Genomic DNA, 20729 nt, shown 5'->3' on the forward strand with positions numbered 1-20729 from the left:
TATCTGCGTCTCAGCATCTCCGCTATATGATTTCTAACAGTTAAGGTTATTATTACATTTAATATAATAACAAGAAATCCTGGGCAGAATACAAACAGTGAAATGGATAAAGAAAGGCATTCACTATGTAGTGGAAGCAATTGATAAGCTCATAGTGGAAGTTGTACACTGCATCCCAGCTTTCAGATACATCTTCTCCTCAGAGTGTTTGCAGCCCCCCCCCCCCCCCCCCCCTCCACACACACACACACACACACACACACACACACACACAGAGAGAGAGAGAGAGAGAGAGAGAGAGAGAGAGAGAGAGAGAGAGAGAGAGAGAGAGAGAGAGAGAGAAATCTTAGATTCTTAGATGAAGAATGTATGTTCAAAAGCTGAGCTTGATTGTTCATATTTTTTATGCATTTTATCAGTTGGTTTAGAGCTGGTTTAGATTTTCACTATAAAGTGACTGGCTGTCTCTACCCATGCCTTCATTTGTTAAGATGACACTATTTTTGGTTATTATATGACGAAATGTTAAAAGTATATATCTATAATAGATGTTCAAGAAGTCAACCTAAATTAAAAATAAACTAATGGGTTGGAAAGTTGTTTATTTGTGCGATGTGGGAACAATGACTTTTTACAACAGTGGAAATAATTAACTTGATGGAACATCACAAATTGATTGTTTAAATGTGCCTTTTAAGAGCAGGCTTTTAAATATAGAGGCCACCAGCATTACTAATCTTAAAAAGTGCTTAGATATGGCATGAATGCAACTGAATTACTGTGGAAACAGATGTAGGTATGGAATAGAAAGTAAATCTGGAACACTGTTGATTATTATTTTTCTGCATTTAATAAAGTGGTAATGAATGGCTTTAAGTGAATAAAGTGATTCTTTTATACAAAAGGGGCACCACGCATAATCCATAAATTTGTAGACCCATCAATACAACATCAGTACTATGAAAGATTGTAGAGACAGCCATAAAACACAGTCTGTTACATTTGTAAAAAGGAACAATGCCCAACATTTTTTCTTCAACATAGGTCAAGACAGGAACTGAAAATTTTGTGAGGCACGTAATGACAGGAGGAAATGACAAAAAAGAAATTTGCTAGATTCTTCCTAGATCTCTCCAAAACTATTGATTGTGTATGTCATGATACTATTTGCATAATCTTCATCAATAGTCCCTGAGATGAAAGTAGATGACTATAGAATTGTTTGTGGGGAACAGTGTGTGGAAATGTGTATAAAATGGAAAAGAAAATTATATAATATATCTACTCCTAATTTCAACCAGTTAAACATGGTTTGTCTTAAGTGTCAGTACTGGGTCCATTGTTTTTCCACTTGCTGTGAACAAAGAAAATGCAAACCATTATGTTAATAAATAGTACAAAAATAAGGTACATACAGGTTACCGGTGCATGCTAGTAGATGTGCCCAAACTGAAGACATCAGTGTTAAACTGGGGAACAAAAATCTATATGACACAAGCAGTTACAAATTCTTTGGTGTGGTTGTTGACATTAAACTATAAAAGATAGGTATAAGGTGTATTGCAAAATGACAGTCAAGGGAATCCTACAGAGAAAAACTCAAAATCTTCAAAATGAAGATGAGTGTTTAACATCCTGTCAACTGTGCAGTCATTAGAGGCAGAACACAAACTTAGCATACAGAAGATAGGGGTAGGAGAGCAGTCATACCCCTTTCAAATGAACCATACTGGCATTTGCCTGGAGTGATTTACGAAAATCATGGAAAATCTAAATCTGGATGGCTGGATGGAATTAGAAGCACCATCTTCCCAAATGCAAGTCCAGTGTTCTAACCACTTACTACCTCACTCAGTCAAAATCTTGACATTTCCATCACTTTATATGTGAAGCAAATTTGAATTTGAAAGAACACAATGATGTATCGATGAACAAAGATTTGTATGCCTATTACACTACAAGCAGTAATAATTATCAACTGACAAGTAAACAACTGAAACTAATGAATAAGGACCTTGCAGAAGAAGGATGCATTTTTGCTCCTATATGACATAAAGAATATAGAAGTTGTATCACCAACTAAACACAAACTAAATGTTGCCTGATTGCGGCTTATTACTACAGTATAACAGAATACTTGCACAAATAACAATGCAACTAAATACAAGCTGTATTTTACTTATGGGTATAATTGTGTCTACAGTGAAAATGTAGTGATAAAAGTGAAAATTTATCTCTCACAGTTATATTATGTTGTCTGGTCTAGTTTGTGTTTTTTGTGATTTAAAAAGTCATTGTTAGTATGCAGATATAAAAGAGAAACTGGTACCATTCATTGTGTGAAAGTAATTACAAGAACATTTCAGTACAAGGGTAAAGTTTTCATTAAGATGAACTGAGAGTCAACCCCGGATCGTCCGCATGGCAACCATCTACACTGACCACTCAGCTATGGAGGCAGACATGGTATATTACACTCTATATGTATGTAAACTTTTATTTGTGTATATATTTTGTGTTTTTGTTTCATAAGTAGTAAGTATCTCTGTGTGTATGTATGAACACTGGTGTCCAAAACTTAAAGACGAAAATAACTTTTGCACAGCATGTATCTGCTGAATAACGTAACATGATGAAACTTGGACCATACATAGAATGAACTGCTGCAGTATAGTACAAAAGACAGCTGAAATATGCACTGAGACAAACAGAAATGACACTGTTCATTATGGTCCCCTGAACATCACAGTAGTTAGGACAGGTGTCTTAACAGGGTGTGGAATCACCACAGACAGTAATGCATTCCCATGCTGGCCAGGTTGGTGAGGAGTTCTTGTAGTAGGGCATTCCATTCTTCCACCAGTGTAGATGACAACTGCTGGATGGCTGTTGATGCTTGTGGACAGACTGCAATATGTTGCCCCAATGTATCCCACATGTGCTCAGTGAGATTTAACTCAGGGTAACAGGCAATCCAGTCACTCATCGAATATCCTCTCATTCTGAGACTCCTCCACCTGTGCTGTTCCATGTGGTCACACAGTGTCATCCATCCTCCACCTGTGCTGTTCCATGTGGTCACACAGTGTCGTCCATAAAAATGAAGTCAGGGCCAAATGCACTGCTGAAAACACACACACGGGGAAAGTGTACAAGGTCACAAAAACATTAACCAGTGAGTGTAATGCATTCAAAGTTTTGGAGATCAGTACACACATGCAACATTCTGCCTTCCCACATGATAACATCTGGACAACCAATATCATCATGTTCAACAAAGCTGCATGTATCCTCATAAGGCAAGAGATGAGAAAACGTGATAAACCCAGTAACATTGCTGAACATGGTTGTTTTGGTTATCCAGGTGTTATGGTGTGAGGAGGCATAATGTTTCATGGGTATACTGATCTCCGAATCCTTAAATGTGGCACACTCACCTGTCAACATTATTGTGACACTGTACTTCCTCAAATGTGTTTTTTCAGGGTTTCATTTGGCCCTGACTTCATTTTTATGAATGGCAATGCACAATTGCATGGAACAGTGCACGTGGAGGATCTCTTGGAATGAGAGGATATTCAGCATATGGATTGGCTTGCCCATTCCCCAAACTTAAATACCACTCAGCTTGTGTGGGGCTGTGACAAGACGTACTGAAGCATGTCCACATGCGCCAATGATCGTTCAGCAGTTGTCAACCACACTGGGGCAGGAATGGAGTGCCTAACCAGAAGAACCCTTTACCAACCTTGTGACCAGCATGGGAGCACAACACAGAGCATGCATTTGCATCCATGGTGACCACATACCCTATTAAAAACCATATCCCACCTTTTGTAATGTCCACAGATCCATCATGAATCACAGTGACTTCCGTATGATTATTGTCTTTGAATAAAAATGTCATTTCTTCATGTCTGTTTCGTATTTCTTTCAGTTAGCTCTTCTGATACATTATAGCAGTTTTTTCTACACTGAAGTGCCAAACAAACTGTTATAGGCATGTGTATTCAAATACAGAGATATGTAAACAGGCAGAATACAGTGCTGCAGTCAGCAACATCTATATAAGACAACAAGTGTCTGGCACAGTTAGATCAAGATTTAAGTGAGTTTGAATGTGGTGTTATCATCGGCACATGAGTGATGGGACACAGCATCTCAGAGATAGCAATGAAGTGGGGATTTCCCCGTACCATAATTTAACAAGTGCTCCATGAATATCAGGACTCCAGTTAACATCAAATCTCCGACATTGCTGCAGCTGGGCAAAAATCCTGTAAGAACAGGACCAATGACAACTGAAGAGAATTGTTCAATGTGATGGAAGTGCAACACTTCAACAAATTGCTACAGATTTCAAAGTTGGGCCACCAACAAGTATCAATGTGTGAACTATTCAACAATCATTGATATGGGTCTTTCAGAATCAAAGGCGCATGTATGTAACCTTGATGACTGCATGACACAAAGCTTTAAGCTTTGCCTGGGTCCGTCACCACCGCTGTCAGACTGTTGATGATTGGAAACATGTTGTCTGGTCAGACAAGTCTCGTTTAAAATTGTGTTGAGCAGATGGATGTGTACGGGTATGGAGAAAACCTCATGAATCTGTGGACCTTGCATGTCAGCAGGGGACTGTTCAAGCTCATTGAGGATCTATAATGGTGTGTGGTGTGTGCAGTTGGAGTACCCCTGATTTATCTAGATATGACTCTGACAGGTGACATGAACATAAGCATCCTGTTTAATCACCTGCATCCATTCGTGTCCATTGTGGATTCCGATGGATGTGGGCAATTCCAGCAGGACAGTGCAACACCCCACAAGCCCAGAATTGCTACAGAGTGGCTCCAGGAACACTCTTCTGAGTTTAAACACTTCTGATGGCCTCCAAACTCACCAGACATGAGCATTATTGAGCATATCCGAGATACCTTGCAATGTGCTGTTCAGAAGATATCTCCATGTTGTGTCAGTTCCCTCCAGCACTACTTCAGACATTAGTTGAATCCATGCATGTCATGTTGTGGCACTTCTGCATGTTAGTGGGGGCCCTACATTATATTAGACAGGTGTACGACTTACTTTGACTCTTCACTGTATGTATGGTCCAGGTTTCATTCTATCTTATTTGGCAGTGACACATCATGTGAAGGTTACTTTTGGCCTTAAGTTTTGCGCACCATATCCATGTTAAAATGACATGCCTGATATCACAATGTAAGGACAAATAAATTAAACTAAATAATGGAAGGACTAAGCACAGTACAGAGAGATGTTGGGTGATCGAGAGGCACATGCAGATGACTTTTACCATTGCTAAACTTTAGAGGAGTGTCCTTCTTCAGAACTAACTAGTACTATAAATGTACACACACTCATAGTCTTACACACACATATACCTCTGTGGTTACATTTCCCCAGTTGATAACATTGTACCAGCACTGCAGCTCGGCAGTCTGAGAGGGTGTTTGAATAAGAGTGCTTGAGAGGAGAAATAAGGTGAGAAGAAGAAGGAAGGATTGAAGGAAGGTTGGCTGATGGCTGGAGAGAGAAGGAGCATGAGTACAGGATGGGAATGTAAGGTATGTGAGCCCACTCTTGTGCATGGGGAGCTACATGTATGGTGATAATGTGGACTGGAAGGATATGACACAATGGTGGAAAGTAGGCTGTAGAGATGAAGGTGTGAGTGTAGAATGAATGGCATGGGTGGCACTGAGACAGGGTCTTAAGAACACAATTCAGTAAATCTCAGATGTGGCGAACCAGCACATTTTTTAAACTTCCTGGCAGATTAAAACTGTATGCCGGACCGAGACTCAAACTCGGGACCTTTGTCTTTCACGGGCAAGTTCTCTACCAACTGAGCTACTCAAGCATGACTCACGCCCCATCCTCGCAGCTTTAATTCTGCCAGTACCTTGTCTCCTACCTTCCAAACCTCACAGAAGCCCTTAGGCTGTGGCTAAGCCATGTCTCTGCTATATCCTTTCTTCCAGGAGTGCTAGTTCTGCAAGGTTCACAGGAGAGCTTCTGTGACGTCTGGAAGGTAGGAGACAAGGTACTGGCAGAATTAAAGCTGTGATGACAGGGCGTGAGGCGTTATTGGATAGTTCAGTTGGTAGAGCACTTGCCTGTGAAAGGCAAAGGTCCCATGTTCGAGTCTCAGTCCAGCACATTGTTTTAATCTTCCAGGAAGTTTCATATCTGTGCACAAACCGCTCCAGAGTGAAAATCTCATTCCAGCACATTTTTGCTTATCTCACGGAGCCTCACATCCAGTGTAAAAGGCACCAATCACGTCTCACAAAGTGTAAAATCTATTCCCACCCTACCCAATTTGAATCCTTCATTGTCACCATCAATGTGACTTTTTTCTACCTGAATACCCATGTAGCCACCCACATCTTGAGCATACCTCTACTGATCCTCACCTGAAAGTACCCAAAAACACGTCATTCATTGACACATTAATAAACTTCATTCTTACTTATTCCTGCTCCCCTTTTCATCTACAATTAGATGAGGGAAATGGCCATGGGAACTTGGATGGTCCAGCTGTATGCCAAACTTTTAATATGGCTCTTGGCTACAGCTTAACTCCTTTACCCAACTGAAATTCACCTGGTCATCTTCTTAATCTCCACTTTTATTAACTCTGCCATCCAAACTTTGTTACCTGTGAATCAAACATAATATATCTCCAGCTCAGCAGGTACCATTCCTTTCGCATTAAACACTCCCTTCCATACATCCTTCTTATCCCTTCTACAGTTGCAACCATTCGAACTGTAAAATCCAATCCACCTCTAACACCTACTTCAACCTCACCACTAGCAAATCAAATGACATTTAAGGCAGGGCAACATGTGAAACTAATCACACCCACTGCATGGGATTCTACTTAAGGATGACTATTACCAAACTGGCAGACTGCTTGCTTGAATGTGCGCAGAAAAAATGTCCACTTTTGTGATGTCTTGAACACAATGTCTGAGCATTCTGTACATAACCTGAGAGACACAAGTGCTTGCTATACTGTTCAAGCCTATTGGTCCTGCAATCCAGTAATAGTTGCCCTGAGGGCTGGAGATGGGAAGTAGCTCTCCAATGTACCCTCTCACATTACCAACCACCTACCCTTAATCCCCTCTATATTAAACTGCCCTTGTCGCTATTTTGCTTATGGTGTTTGTTAGAATTTTTTGTTTTATTATTTAATTTAATTAAGTATTCTTGCCCCTCCCTTTTTTTATGAGGAATACCCCTCTTCATGTCATTTTTGCCTACTTCCCCTTTTCTTCTATCTTTTTATTCTTCCTCCGTGGAGAAAGAAAATATCGCTCTGAAGGCTAAAAGTGCCAGGCTACATTTTAGGTGCTTCTTTCAGAAGTATTTGGTGGTTACATTTCAAGGTAATAGAAATTATCTCATGCTTTGCAGTTAATATTTAGTCAGCAATAAACACACAATTAACACAAATTTCATTCCTCTCTTTTTGAATGTGTAACCTCCTTTACATATCTTAATCCCTATTCTAGTAAATACCAAGGTAAAATTGGTTTGATGGACCTGCACTCAAAAAATTTCTGTGATGTATTTATATGTCAGTTTTCCTGTCCATTACCCAGTAGTATATGAGTAAGTGAAAGAAGATCTTCTACGTACTTATACACAGAAACTTACCTCTTCAGGTCCACAGTCATGTACACCCCATCCATTGAAATAACATTCAGTGAGAGAAGATTCATTGCCAATACACTGCAGTTCATCCATGAGAAAAGTACCATTCATATTGCTTTTACCATAAAATGAGTGTAGGCGGACATCAATAGCTCCAAGACTGAAACCCAGTTCCTTACAAATCACAGTAGCTTCTTCGATGCCAAACTGATCATCACATATCACACCCCATTTACCAAATACTGCAAACAAACATGGTTACAAGTTAATCCAAGAAGCAGAGAGTCCTCCAGTTTACCACTAGAAATAGAAGACTTTAACAAATTTAAAATTGCAGCAGCATTCAAATTGAGTGCAGCAACAGAACTATGCTTATTTCTATTTTAGCACATATTTAATTTTAAAAAACAAAGAAACTGTTTTCGAGAAGAACATTCAAACTGTAAATGTGCATCATTTTTATTTCTAGTCATCATTTTTATTTGTGAGTGGATCTATTATGGGATATTAAAACAACAGAAAATAAAATCTTTTTATATTGTAATCATGTGGCCTGACACACAAACAATGCTCTGCTTCAAGATTACATTTGTTTTACATTTTTTATGTGCAACTTCTCCACATGTCACATTTTCTAGCTCTTGCAATTTGATGCTCTGCTCTGCCACCTAATTTTATTACTTTGTGGCTCACCTTTATTATTTGACCCATTGCTGATTACAGGTAATATGTTTTGAAACATAATTTTCATTTGTCTTAGTTCTTTCCTGAGATGCTCCAGAAACTGTGTTTGTTTGGTAACGTTCCCTGAAACCTCTGTGTAAAGAATCCATGTATTTAGTTTGGTGAAGTCCAGTGTACTGTAAAGCTGAAAGAGCTGTTCATCAATGCTGCTTCCACTGAACATTTTCTAGTCTTCTGGAAGAAAAAAATGGTTCAAATGGCTCTGAGCACTATGGGACTCAACTTCTGAGGTCATCAGTCCCCTAGAACTTAGAACTACTTAAACCTAACTAACCTAAGGACACCACACACATCCATGCCCGAGGCAGGATTCGAACCTGCGACCGTAGCGGTCGCGCGGTTCCAGACTGTAGCGCCTAGAACCGCTCGGCCACTCCGGCCGGCAGTCTTCTGGAAGACATATAGTGTATTCCCAATTACTATAACTAAATGGAGCATACTTAGAATGAGAACAATTTTATTTTATTTTGTTTTTGCTTTGATAAAGTGACAAAGTTGTGTCTCCATGCTTTATCACAGTACTTTACTATAGAAAACAATAGAAAATCCATGATGGAATGTAATAGTATTATGAAAAGGAAAGTTGCTACTCACCATATAGCAGATATGCAAAGTCGCAGATAGGCACAACAAAAAGACTTTCACACATAAGCTTTCAGTCAACAAGGTCTTTGTCATAAATGGAGTGGCACTGGGTGGGGAGAAGGGGGAGGCTGGGGTGGGGAGGGGGAGGGATAGTAGAGTAGGGGTGGGGAGCACGTGAAGTGCTGCAGGGGGCATGCATGGACAAGGTGGAGAGAGGATAGGGCAGCTATGTACAGTTGGGAGGTTAGGCAGAGAGCAGGAGAGAAGAGGGGGGGGGGGGTAGTGGAAAAAAGAAATAGAAAGACTGGGTGCATTGGTGGAATGACAGCTACGTACTGCTGCAATGGGAACAGGGAAGGGGCTGGATGGGTGAGGACAACAACTAATGAAAGTTGAAGACAGGAGGGTTACGGAAATGTAGGACATATTGCAGGGAGAGTTCCCACCTGTGCAATTCAGAAAAGCTGGTGTTGGTAGGAAGGACACATATGGTACAGGCTGTGAAGCAGTCATTGAAATGAAAGATATCATGTTGGGCAGTGCGCTCAGCGACAGGGTGCTCCACTTGTTTCTTGGTGACAGAGTGTCAGTGGCTATTCATGCGGACAGACAGCTTGTTTGTTGTTATGCCCACGTAGAATGCACCACAGTAGTTGCAGCTTAGCTTGTAGATCACATGAATGGTTTCACAGGTAGCTCTGCCTTTGATGGGATAGTGGTGTTTGTAACCAGACTGGAGTAGTGGTGGTAGGGGGATGTATGGGACAGGTCTTGCATCTAGGTCTACTACAGGGGTATGAGCCATGAGGTAAGGAGTTGAGAGCAGAGGTTTTGTATGGATGGACAAGTATATTGTGTAGGTTTGGTGTATGGTGGAATGCCACTGTGGGAGGGGTGGGAAGGATACTGGACAGGGCATTTCTCATTTCAGGGCAAGATGAGAGGTAGTCAAAATCCTGGTGGAGAATGTAATTCAGCTGCTCCAGTCGTGGGTGGTACTGAGGTACGAAGGTAATACCCCTCCGTGGCCAGATGTTGAGACTTTGGGAGGTGATGTGAGACTGGAAAGATAAGGCACAGGAGATCTGATTTTGCACAAGGTTGGGAGGATAATTACGGTCTGTGAAGGCTTCAGTGAGACCCTCAACATATTTCGAGAGGGACCACTCATCACTGCAGATGCGATGACCATGCATGGCTAGGTTGCATGGAAGGGACTTCTTGGTATGGAATGGGCGGCAGCTGTCGAAGTGGAGGTATTGCTGGTGGTTAGTAGGTTTGATATGGACAGAACTATTGATGTAGCCATTCTTGAGGTGGACGTCTACATCTAAGAAGGTGACTTATTGGGTTGAGTAGGACCAGGTGAGGCAAATGGGGAAGAAGCTATTGAGGTTCTGGAATAAAGTGGATAGCATGTCCTCGCCCTTGATCCAGATCGCAAATATGTCAACAATGAATCTGACATAGGTGAGTGGTTTAGGATTCTGTGTGTTTAGGAAGGATTCCTCTAGATTGCCCATGAATAGCTTAGCATAGGATAGTGTCACATGGGTGCTCTTAAGACATACCCCAGGTTGGTTTTTAAGTAATGCCTTCGAGGAGAAGTAATTGCGGGTGAGGATGTAGTTGGTCATGGCAACTAGGAGGGAGGTTGTTGGTTTGGAATCCATTGGGCATTGGGAAAGGTAGTTTACGGTAATGGTAAAGGGAGGTGCCATTAATAGTGATGAGCAGGGCACTGAGTGGTAAAGTCACAGGAACCGTGGAGAGTCGTTGGGGAAATGGGTGGTATAGTTTATATAGCAGGGTAGATACATCCACCTACAAACCTTGCCAGTGACTCCATCCCAACAATCCAAAAGGATCTCCAGTCACTCCTCAAATCCTTAGGCCCATCCAGAACCCCTCCCCAGAGTCCACCTCTTTGCTCGCCCCTACAACTCCACGCACTCCTACCTTCAAGATGCTAAAGTCCATACACCCAACCACCCTGGACGCCCCATTTTGACCGGTCACTGTGCCCCCCACTGAGAGAATCTCTCCTCTCATAGACCAACACATTCAATCTATTACCTCCTATATTAAAAAAAACTAATCATTTCCTCCACCAACTTTCCACAGTTCCCGTCCCTTTACCAAATGGTGCCCTGCTGGTCTTCAATCATGCCACATCCCTTTACACTAACATCCATAGTGCCCATGCCTTACCTTTATTGAACACTACCTCTCCCAATGCCAGATGGATCCTAAAGTAACGACATCCTTCCTAGATGCCATGACCGACTATATCCTCACCCGCAATTACTTCTCCTTTGAAGGTATTACCTAAAAACAAATCTGGGATATGGCAATGGCCACCCCCACAGTAACATCCTATGTCAACCTATTCATGGGCTATCTAGAGGAATCTTTCCTAACCACACAGCATCCTAAATCCCTCACCTGGATCAGATTCATTGATGACATATTTGTGATCTGGATCGAGGGTGAGGACACCCTATCCACATTCCTCCAGAACCTCAACAGCTTCTCCCCCATTTGCTTCACCTGGTCCTACTCAACCCAACATGCAACCTTCCTAGATGTCGACGTCCACCTCAAAGATGGCTACATCAGTACTTCTGTCCATATCAAACCCACTAACCACCAGCAATAACCCCACTTTGACAGCTGCTACCCATCCCGTTCCAAGAAGTCCCTTCCATACAGCCTAGCCACCTGTGGTCATCGCATCAGCAGTGATGAGCAGTCTCTCTCGAAATATATCAAGGGTCTCACTGAAGTCTTCACAGACCATAATTATCCTCCCAGCCTTGTACAAAAACAAATATCCCATGCATTATCTTTCCAGGCTCCCACCACCTCCCAAAGTCTCGCCATCTAGCCACAAAGGAGTGTCCCCCCTCGTAACTCAGTACCAACGAGGACTGGAACAACTGAATTACATTCTCCACCATGGTTTCAACTACCTCTCGTCATGCCTTTGTATCATACAGGCTTTTCTTTGTTTTGGTTTGTGTAGCTCAGTGTTGGAAAGACTGTCCATGACAGAGCACCTCATATCCTTTTGCTGATAAGCAAGTACACCATTCGTTTGTCACATATTTTTATGAGTTTCAAACAGGAGCGTCTTTAGTAATGGATAGGAACTGTGATTACTGTGTACAGATGCGAGCTGAGTTGATGACCCTTCATTCACAGCTCCAGCCTGTGTTGGCTTCCATCACACAGCTGGAGGCTGCTGCCAAGGGACAAAACTGTGGAGGGTCAGACGTGGGTATGCGAGGGACGTTGAGCACATCCCACGTGTCTCCTGATCGGTCCACTGCTGTGGCCACCCCGGATACTGCTTGCACTGAAGTTGACCGTTCACCCGTGTGTGGGAGATCATTCCAAAGCCTGGCAGGCAGCGAAAGAGTTTATGAGGGGCCAATCGTAAGGCCTCCCCAGTACATTTGACGAACAGGTTTCGAGCATTATCTGAAGCTGATGAAGTCTCTTAAGTCGGATACAGTCATCCACCCATTTCCAGAGGAAACTTCTTGGCCTGCAAGGTCTGGGCATTCACAGACAGTGGGTTTGCTGATAGTTGGGAGCTCCAACGTTTCATGCTTAACAGGGCCCCTTATGAACATGACTGTCAAGGAGGTGAAGGAAACCAGTGTGCATTCTGTGTGCTTGCCGGCGGGGGAATCATTCTGGATGTGGAAAGGGTGCTTCCGGATGCCATGAAGAGGTCATGATACAGCCAACTGTAGGTGGTGGCTCATGTCCACAACAATGACCTGTGTCACTTTGGATCGGAGGAGATTCCGGAGGAGATTCTCTCTGGTTTCGGGTGGCTAGTGGAAATGGTAAAGACTGTCAGTCTTGTGAGATTAAGCTCACCATCTGCAGCATTGTTGATAGAACAAACTGTGGTTCTTTGGTGCAGAGCTGAGTGGATGGTCTAAATCAGAGGCACAGGCAGTTCTGTGACTGTGTAGGCTTGCAATTCCTTGACTTGTGCCATCGGCTGGTGGGTTTCCAGGTTCTGCTTAATAGGTCAGGAGTGGCTACATGGGTAGCGGGGGGCTGTGTGGGAGGGACTGGGTGGTTTTTCAGGTTAGAGGGTTTCAGGAAACCACGGAAAGGGCATCCACCTAACAGGAGGCAGATAAAACACACTAAGGTAGTTGTAGAAATGATCGATATTGTAGTTGTAAATTGTCATAGCTGTGCTGGAAAAAGAATCAGAGCTCCAAGCCTTAATAGAAAGCTCAAATAGTTAGATGATGATGATGTTTGGTTTGTGGGGCACTCAACTGCACAGTTATCAGTGCTCGTACAAATTCCCAAACTCTTTCTCAGCCCAATCTCACCACTTACATGAATGATGATGAAATGATGAGGACAACAAAAACACCAAGTCATCTCAAGGCAGGTGAAAATCCCTGACCCCGCCGTCAAATAGTTAGAGGTGCAGAAAGCTGGCCAAAGCCAGAAATAAGTTCACCTGAAATTTTTCCAAATGATCTAACAGTGTTCAGAAAGGATAGATTAAATACAGTATATATTGCTGTCAGAAGTAGTTTACCCTTTAGCAAAACTGAAGTAAATAGTTTCTGTGGAATAGGATGGGTAGAAGTTATACTTGACACTCAGACTAAACTATTAATTGGATCATTTTACCAACCCCCAAACTCAGAAGATATAGTTGCTGAACAGTTCAAAGGAAACTTGAGTCTCATTTCAAATAGGTATCTCACTCATGCAATTATAGTTGGTGGTGACTTCAATCTACCGTCTGTAATCTTACCCTCCCACACATCACTATTAAAATTCTCTGTCCTTGCACAAATTTTGAAATCTTCAAGAGGCATAAGATATACAAAAGAAAATCTTTTTACTTATCTTCATTATCTTCTTGTTGTTTGCTCCAAGTCTAGTGTCTAGGGCAAATTCTTGAGGCTGTAATTTTTATAACGTTGTGGGTTCTTGTTGAATAACTGATGAAGATTTGCCTGTTGTTATTAATCTCTTTCTATTTTAGCCCATTCTTTTATATCACACCGACTTTACAATTCCACTTCAGAACATGAATTCACATTGTTGTTGAAAAGATTAGAAATTTGTCTACTTCCATCAGAGGCATGCCCACTACACCTAACATTCTACGGTACTCACAATATTCCAAAGAGTTTACAAAGCAAGTAGTTTACAAACTTTCTTAACCAAAGAAGAATCTTCACTAAAATATATCATTATTTTATAAATGAGTTCAGAAATAAATTTAATAACTAATGTTAGATTTTGCAATTAATAATATGAATTTTAAGTATGCCAGAAATTTCGTAATTTCAAATATTTTTAAAAGAAGAGCAATTTTAACTGTTAGTACATATCGACTGTAACATGTTAATTTCTTTTTATACATTTTAGCCTGAAATATAATACTTCATATACAAAATCATATGAAGTTCATTCAGTTAAACAGCCGAGAATGTTCACCTATACCAGATTCGAGAGTATATGCGGTATCGGTTATTTCCATAAAAGAAAAAGGTAATGTTGGAGGAGGGTGACCCATTACACCTTGATATGCTGGAAAAATTATACATTTAAAGCCAGTGGCAGGCATAAAATGTCATCCAAAATTGTACTGAGTACTTTCTCAGAAAATTATTTTGAACAATTAGTTCATAAGCCCACTCAAAGCATAAATGGTTGGGAAAGCATATTTGTTCTCTTGGCAATAAATAATCCTGGACAAATAGGAAGTATCATGATGACTACAGGGATTAGCAACTACAAGGCAGTTGCTGCTAAGCTGAATACTGTAACACTTACAACAATAAAAAAGAAACGCAAACTATATCTATTTAAAAAAGCTGACAAAAATGCTCTTAATGCCTTTTTAAGAGACTCCTTCTGATCTGATCATGTAAGCATTGAAAAGATGTGGAATGATTTCAAAGAGATAGTATTGATGGCAGTTTAGAGATATATACCACATAAATTAATAAGTGATGGTACTGATCCCCCACGGTACAGAAAACGAGTTGGATCACTGTTGTAGTAGCAACAAAAGAAGCATGCCAAATTTAAAAGAATGCAAAATCCCCAAGATTGGAAAAATTTTGCAGAAGATCAAAATATAGTGCATACTTCAATGTGGAATGCTTTTAATAATTTCCACGATGAAACTCTGTCTTGAAATCTGGCAGAAAACCCAAAGAGATTTTGGTCATATCTAAAGCACACCAGTGGCAAGTCTTAATCAATACCTTCACTGCATGATAACAACAATGAAGTCACTGATGACAGTGTCACTAAAGCAGAGTTATTAAACATAATTTTCTGAAACTCCTTCACCAAAGAAGACAAAGTAAATATTCCTGAATTCCAGTCAAGAACAACTGCCAGGATGAGAAACACAGAAGTAGATGTCCTCGGCGTAGCAAAGCAGTTTAAGTCACAATCCAGATTGTATACCAGTCAGGTTCCTTTCAGAGTGTGCTGGTACAATAGCTCCATATTTGGCAATTATATACAACCACTCACTCACAGAAACATCTGTACCTAAAGATTGGAAAATTGTTCGACTCACACCAATATCCAAAAAGAGAAGGAGGAGTAATCCACTGAATTACAGGCCCATATCACTAACGTCAATTTGCCGTAGGATTTTGGAACATATACTATGTTCAGATATTATGAAGTAACTCAAATAAAATGATTTATTGACACATAGGTGGCAAGGATTCAGAAAATATCGTTCTAGTGAAACACAACTAACTCTTTATACTCATGAAGTATTGAGTACTATAAAGAGGGGATGTAAAATTGATTCTGCATTTTTGGATTTCCAGAAGGCTTTCAACACTGTTCCTCACAAGCATCTCCTAACCAAACTACATGCCCAAGAAATATCACCTTAGTTGTGTGACTGGGTTCATGATTTCCTGTCAGAAAGTTCACAGTTCATAGTAATAGATGGAAAGTCATAGAGTAAAACAGAAGTAATATCCGGTATTCACCAAGGAAGTTTTATAGGCCCTCTATTGTTCCTGATCTATATTAACGATATAGGAGACAATCTGAGTAGCTATCTTAGATCGTTTCCAGATGATGCTGTCATTTACTGTCTTGTAAAGTCATCAGATGACCAAAATGATTTGTAAAATGATTCTGATAAGATATCTGTATGGTGTGAAAATTGGCAATTGACCCTGAATAAAGAAAAGTGTAAAGTTATTCATTGTTGTTTGTTGTTGTTACGGTCTTCCGTCCAGAGACTGGTTCGATGCACCTCTCCCTGCTACTCTATCCTGTGCAAGCTTCTTCATCTCCCAGTACCTACTGCAACCTACATCCTTCTGAATCTGCTTAGTGTATTCATCTATTGGTCTCCCTCTACAATTTTTACCCTCCATGCTGCCCTCCAATACTAAATTAGTGATCCCTTGATGCTTCAGAACGTCCTACCAACTGATCCCTTCTTTTAGTCAAGTTGTGTCACAAATTTCTCTTCTCCCCAATTCTGTTCAATACCTCCTCATTAGTTATGTGGTCTACCCATCTAATCTTCAGCATTCTTCAGTAGCACCACATTTCGAAAGCTTCTATTCTCTTCTTGTCTAAACTATTTATCATCCAATGAATATAATTGAGGGAAACATTCCATGTGGGAAAAATATATCTAAAAACAAAGATGATGAGACTTACCAAACAAAAGCGCTGGCAGGTCGATAGACACACAAACAAACACAAACATACACACAGAATTCAAGCTTTCGCAACAAACGGTTGCTTCATCAGGAAAGAGGGAAGGAGAGGGAAAGACGAAAGGATGTGGGTTTTAAGGGAGAGGGTAAAGAGTCATTCCAATCCCGGGAGCGGAAAGACTTACCTTAGGGGGAAAAAAGGACAGGTATACACTCGCACACACACACACACACACATATCCATCCGCGTATACACAGACACAAGCAGACATTTGTCCTCAACATGACATCCTTAATTTCAATGACTACTTCACAGCCTGTGCCATAAGGATCCTTCTGACAAACTCCATTTTTCCTGAATTGAATAGGTGGGAACATTCCTTGCAATATATCCTATGTTCCCATAACCCTCCTGGCCTCAACCTTCATTAGTCGTTGTCCTCACTCACCCTGCCCCTTCCCTGATCTCATCCACCACTACGCAGCCCTCATTCCACCAACAGACCCAGTATTTTTACTTCTCGCCTTTTTCATTACCCCCCCCCCCCCCCTTCCAGCATCTTTCCTTCTCTCTGTCTAACCTCCCAACTGCACCTAGCTGACCTACCCTCTCTCCAGCTCGTTCCTGTGCACTCCCCAGCTGCACTTCACTGTCCCCCACCCCTACCCTACCATCCCTCCCCGCCCTGCCACAGCCTCCTCCTTACCCCCGTCTAGTAATCATCATGCACTAGTGCTGCTGCTCGCACTGTGGCTTCAGCTTGCTCTGTGACTCAGTCATGTGTGTGAGAGCTGCATTTGCTTAAGTGTGTGTGTGTGTGTGTGTGTGTGTGTGTGTGTGTGTGTGTGTGTGTGTGTGTGTCATCTCTTTTTGACAGAGGCCTTGTAGGCCAAAAGCTTTTTGAAACAATCTTTTTGTTGTGCCTATCTGCAACTCTGCATCTCTGCTATATGGTGAGTAGCAACTTTCCTTTTCATAATATTGTTACTTTTCTATAGTAACGCTTTTGACATCCTTCTTGATGTGTTACCTCTCTTCCCAAAAGGTTCATTGTACCCACTAAACTTATGTCCTTCCTCTTCAATATTTCAGCCAGGTGTGAATAAATTATCAGTTGACCTATCGTTTCTACTTCTCAGTAATGGTACAACTTATTCAGAAATGCTAAAACTTAAGAAATTATCTGATTCTTTGATCAACTTCCCAGGTATGCTAACCAGCATTTGACGCTAAATTCTGGTACTTTACTTGCCATGTATTGTGTAAATTTGCATCTGGCCGTAGCAGGAAAGGATTTTTCTTCAGTGATGGTGCTTTTCTCGAGGGAACAATTTTCAAAACAATTAATTCAAGCTTATGTGATCAAAGCAGACTTCATTATTTTGATTTTAGCTTACCTTTGATCCCCGATATCATAGCATAAAATAATAGGGTCTCAATATTGACAATATAATTAATATTAATAATTGATATTGTTGTGGTCTTCAGTCCAGAGACTGGTCTGATGCAGCTCTCCACGCTACTCCATCCTGTGCAAGCTTCTTCATCTCCCAGTACTCCTGCAACCTACATCCTTCTGAATCTGCTTAGTTTATTCATCTCTTGGTCTCCCTCTACGATTTTTACCCTCCATGTTGCCCTCCAATACTAAATTGGTGATCCCTTGATGCCTCAGAATATGCCCCGCCAACCAATTCCCTCTTCTGGTGCCACAAATTTCTCTTCTCTCCAATTCTATTCAATACCTCCTCATTAGTTAAGTGATCTACCCATCTAATCTTCAGCATTCTTCTGTAGCACCACATTTCGAAAGCTTCTATTCTCTTCTTGTCTAAACTATTTATCATCCACGTTTCACTTCCATACATGGCTAAACTCCATACAAATACTTTCAGAAACGACTTCCTGACACTTACCTCTATACTCGATGTTAACAAATTTCTCTTCTTCAGAAACACTTTCCTTGCCATTGCCAGTGTACATTTTATATCCTCTCTACTTTGACCATCACCAGTTATTTTGCTCCCCAAATAGCAAAACTCATTTACTTTAAGTGTCTCATTTCCTAATCTAATTCCGTCAGCATCACCTGATTTAATTTGACTACATTCCATTATCCTCGTTTTGCTTTTGTTGATGTTCATCTTCTATCCTCCTTTCAAGAAACTGTCCATTCCGTTCAGCTGCTCTTCCAGGTTGTTTCCTGTCTCTGACAGAATTACAATGTTATCGGCGAACCTCAAAGTTTTTATTTCTTCTCCATGGATTTTAATTCCTACTCCGAATTTTTCTTTTGTTTCCTTTACTGCTGCTCAATATGCAGATTGAATAACATCAGGGAGAGGCTACAACTCTGTCTCACTCCCTTCCCAACCACTGCTTCCCTTTCATGCCCCTTGACTCTTATAACTGCCACCTGGTTGCTGTACAAATTGTAAATAGCCTTTCGCTCCCTGTATTTTATCCCTGCCACCTTCAGAATTTGAAAGAGAGTATTCCAGTCAACATTGTCAAAAGCTTTCTCTAAGTCTACAAATGCTAGAAACGTAGGTTTGCCTTTCCTTAATCTATTCTCTAAGATAAGTCATGGGGTCAGTATTGCCTCACGTGTTCCAACATTTCTACAGAATCCAAACTGATCTTCCCCAAGATTGGCTTCTACCAGTTTCTCCATTCAACTCTAAGGAATTCATGTTAGTATATTGCAGCCGTGACTTATTAAACTGATAGTTTGCTAATTTTCACATCTGTCAACACCTACTTTCTTTGGGATTGGAATTATTATATTCTTCTTGAAGTCTGAGGGTATTTCACCTGACTCATACATCTTGCTCACTAGATGGTAGAGATTTGTTAGGCCTGACTCTCCCAAGGCTGTCAGTAGTTCTAATGGAATTTTGTCAACTTCCAGGGCCTTGTTTCGACTTAGGTCTTTCAGTGCTCTGTCAAACTCTTCATGCAGTATCATATCTCCCATTTCATCTTCCTCTACATCCTCTTCCCTTTCCATAACATTACCCTCAAGTACATCGCCCTTGTATAGTCCCTCTATATACTCCTTCCACCTTTCTGCTTTCCCTTCTTTGCTTAGAACTGGGTTTCCATCTGAGCTCTTGATATTCATGCAAGTGGTTCTCTTTTCTCCAAAGGTCTCTTTAATTTTCCTGTAGGCAGTATCTATCTTACCCCTAGTGAGATAATCCTCTACATCCTTACATTTGTCCTCCAGCCATCCCTGTTTAGCCATTTTGCACTTTCTGTCGATCTCATTTTTGAGATGTTTGTATTCATTTTTGCCTGCTTCATTTACTGCATTTTTATATTTTCTCCTTTCATGAACTAAATTCAATATCTCTTCTGTTATCCAAGGATTTCTATAAGCCCTCGTCTTTTTACCTACTTGATCCTCTGCTACCTTCACTCTTTCATCTCTCAAAGCTACCCAGTCTTCTTCTACCGAATTTCTTTCCACCATTCTTGTCAATCATTCCCTAATGCTCTCCTTGAAACTCTCTACAACCTTTGGTTCGGTCAGTTTATCCAGGTCCCATCTCCTTAAATTCCCACATTTTTGCAGTTTCTTCAGTTTTAATCTACCGTTCATAACCAATAGATTGTGGTCAGAGTCCACATCTGCCCCTGGAAATGTCGTACAATTTAAAACCTGTTTCCTAAATCTCTGTCTTACCATTATATACTCTATCTGAGACCTTCCAGTATCTCCAGGCTTCTTTCATGTATACAACCTTCTTTTATGATTCTTGAACCAAATAATAGCTATGATTAAGTCATGCTATGTGCAAAATTCTACCAGGCGGCTTCCTCTATCATTCCTTACTCCCATTCCGTATTCACCTACTACGTTTCCTTCTCTTCCTTTTCCTACTATCGAGTTCCAGTCACCCATGACTATTAAATTTTCGTCTCCCTTCACTATCTGAATAATTTCTTTTATCTCATCAAACTTTTGATCAATCTCTTCGTCATCTGTGGAGCTAGTT

The 20729-nt window shown here is 40.9% G+C and overlaps 1 protein-coding gene across 2 annotated transcripts in view; it reads right to left on the reverse strand.

Moving 5' to 3' along the window:
- Nucleotides 1–20729, reverse strand: part of LOC126412402 (serine protease svh-1-like) — a 467630-nt gene that overhangs the window by 146080 nt on the left and 300821 nt on the right. For both annotated transcript variants that reach the window (XM_050081990.1, XM_050082000.1), the window contains one exon: nucleotides 7693–7931. In XM_050081990.1, coding sequence (XP_049937947.1) covers nucleotides 7693–7931 — 239 coding nt within the window. The remainder of the gene's footprint in view (nucleotides 1–7692; nucleotides 7932–20729) is intronic.

The sequence above is a fragment of the Schistocerca serialis genome, chromosome 1, assembly GCF_023864345.2.
Source record: "Schistocerca serialis cubense isolate TAMUIC-IGC-003099 chromosome 1, iqSchSeri2.2, whole genome shotgun sequence".
Taxonomy (NCBI): domain Eukaryota; kingdom Metazoa; phylum Arthropoda; class Insecta; order Orthoptera; family Acrididae; genus Schistocerca; species Schistocerca serialis.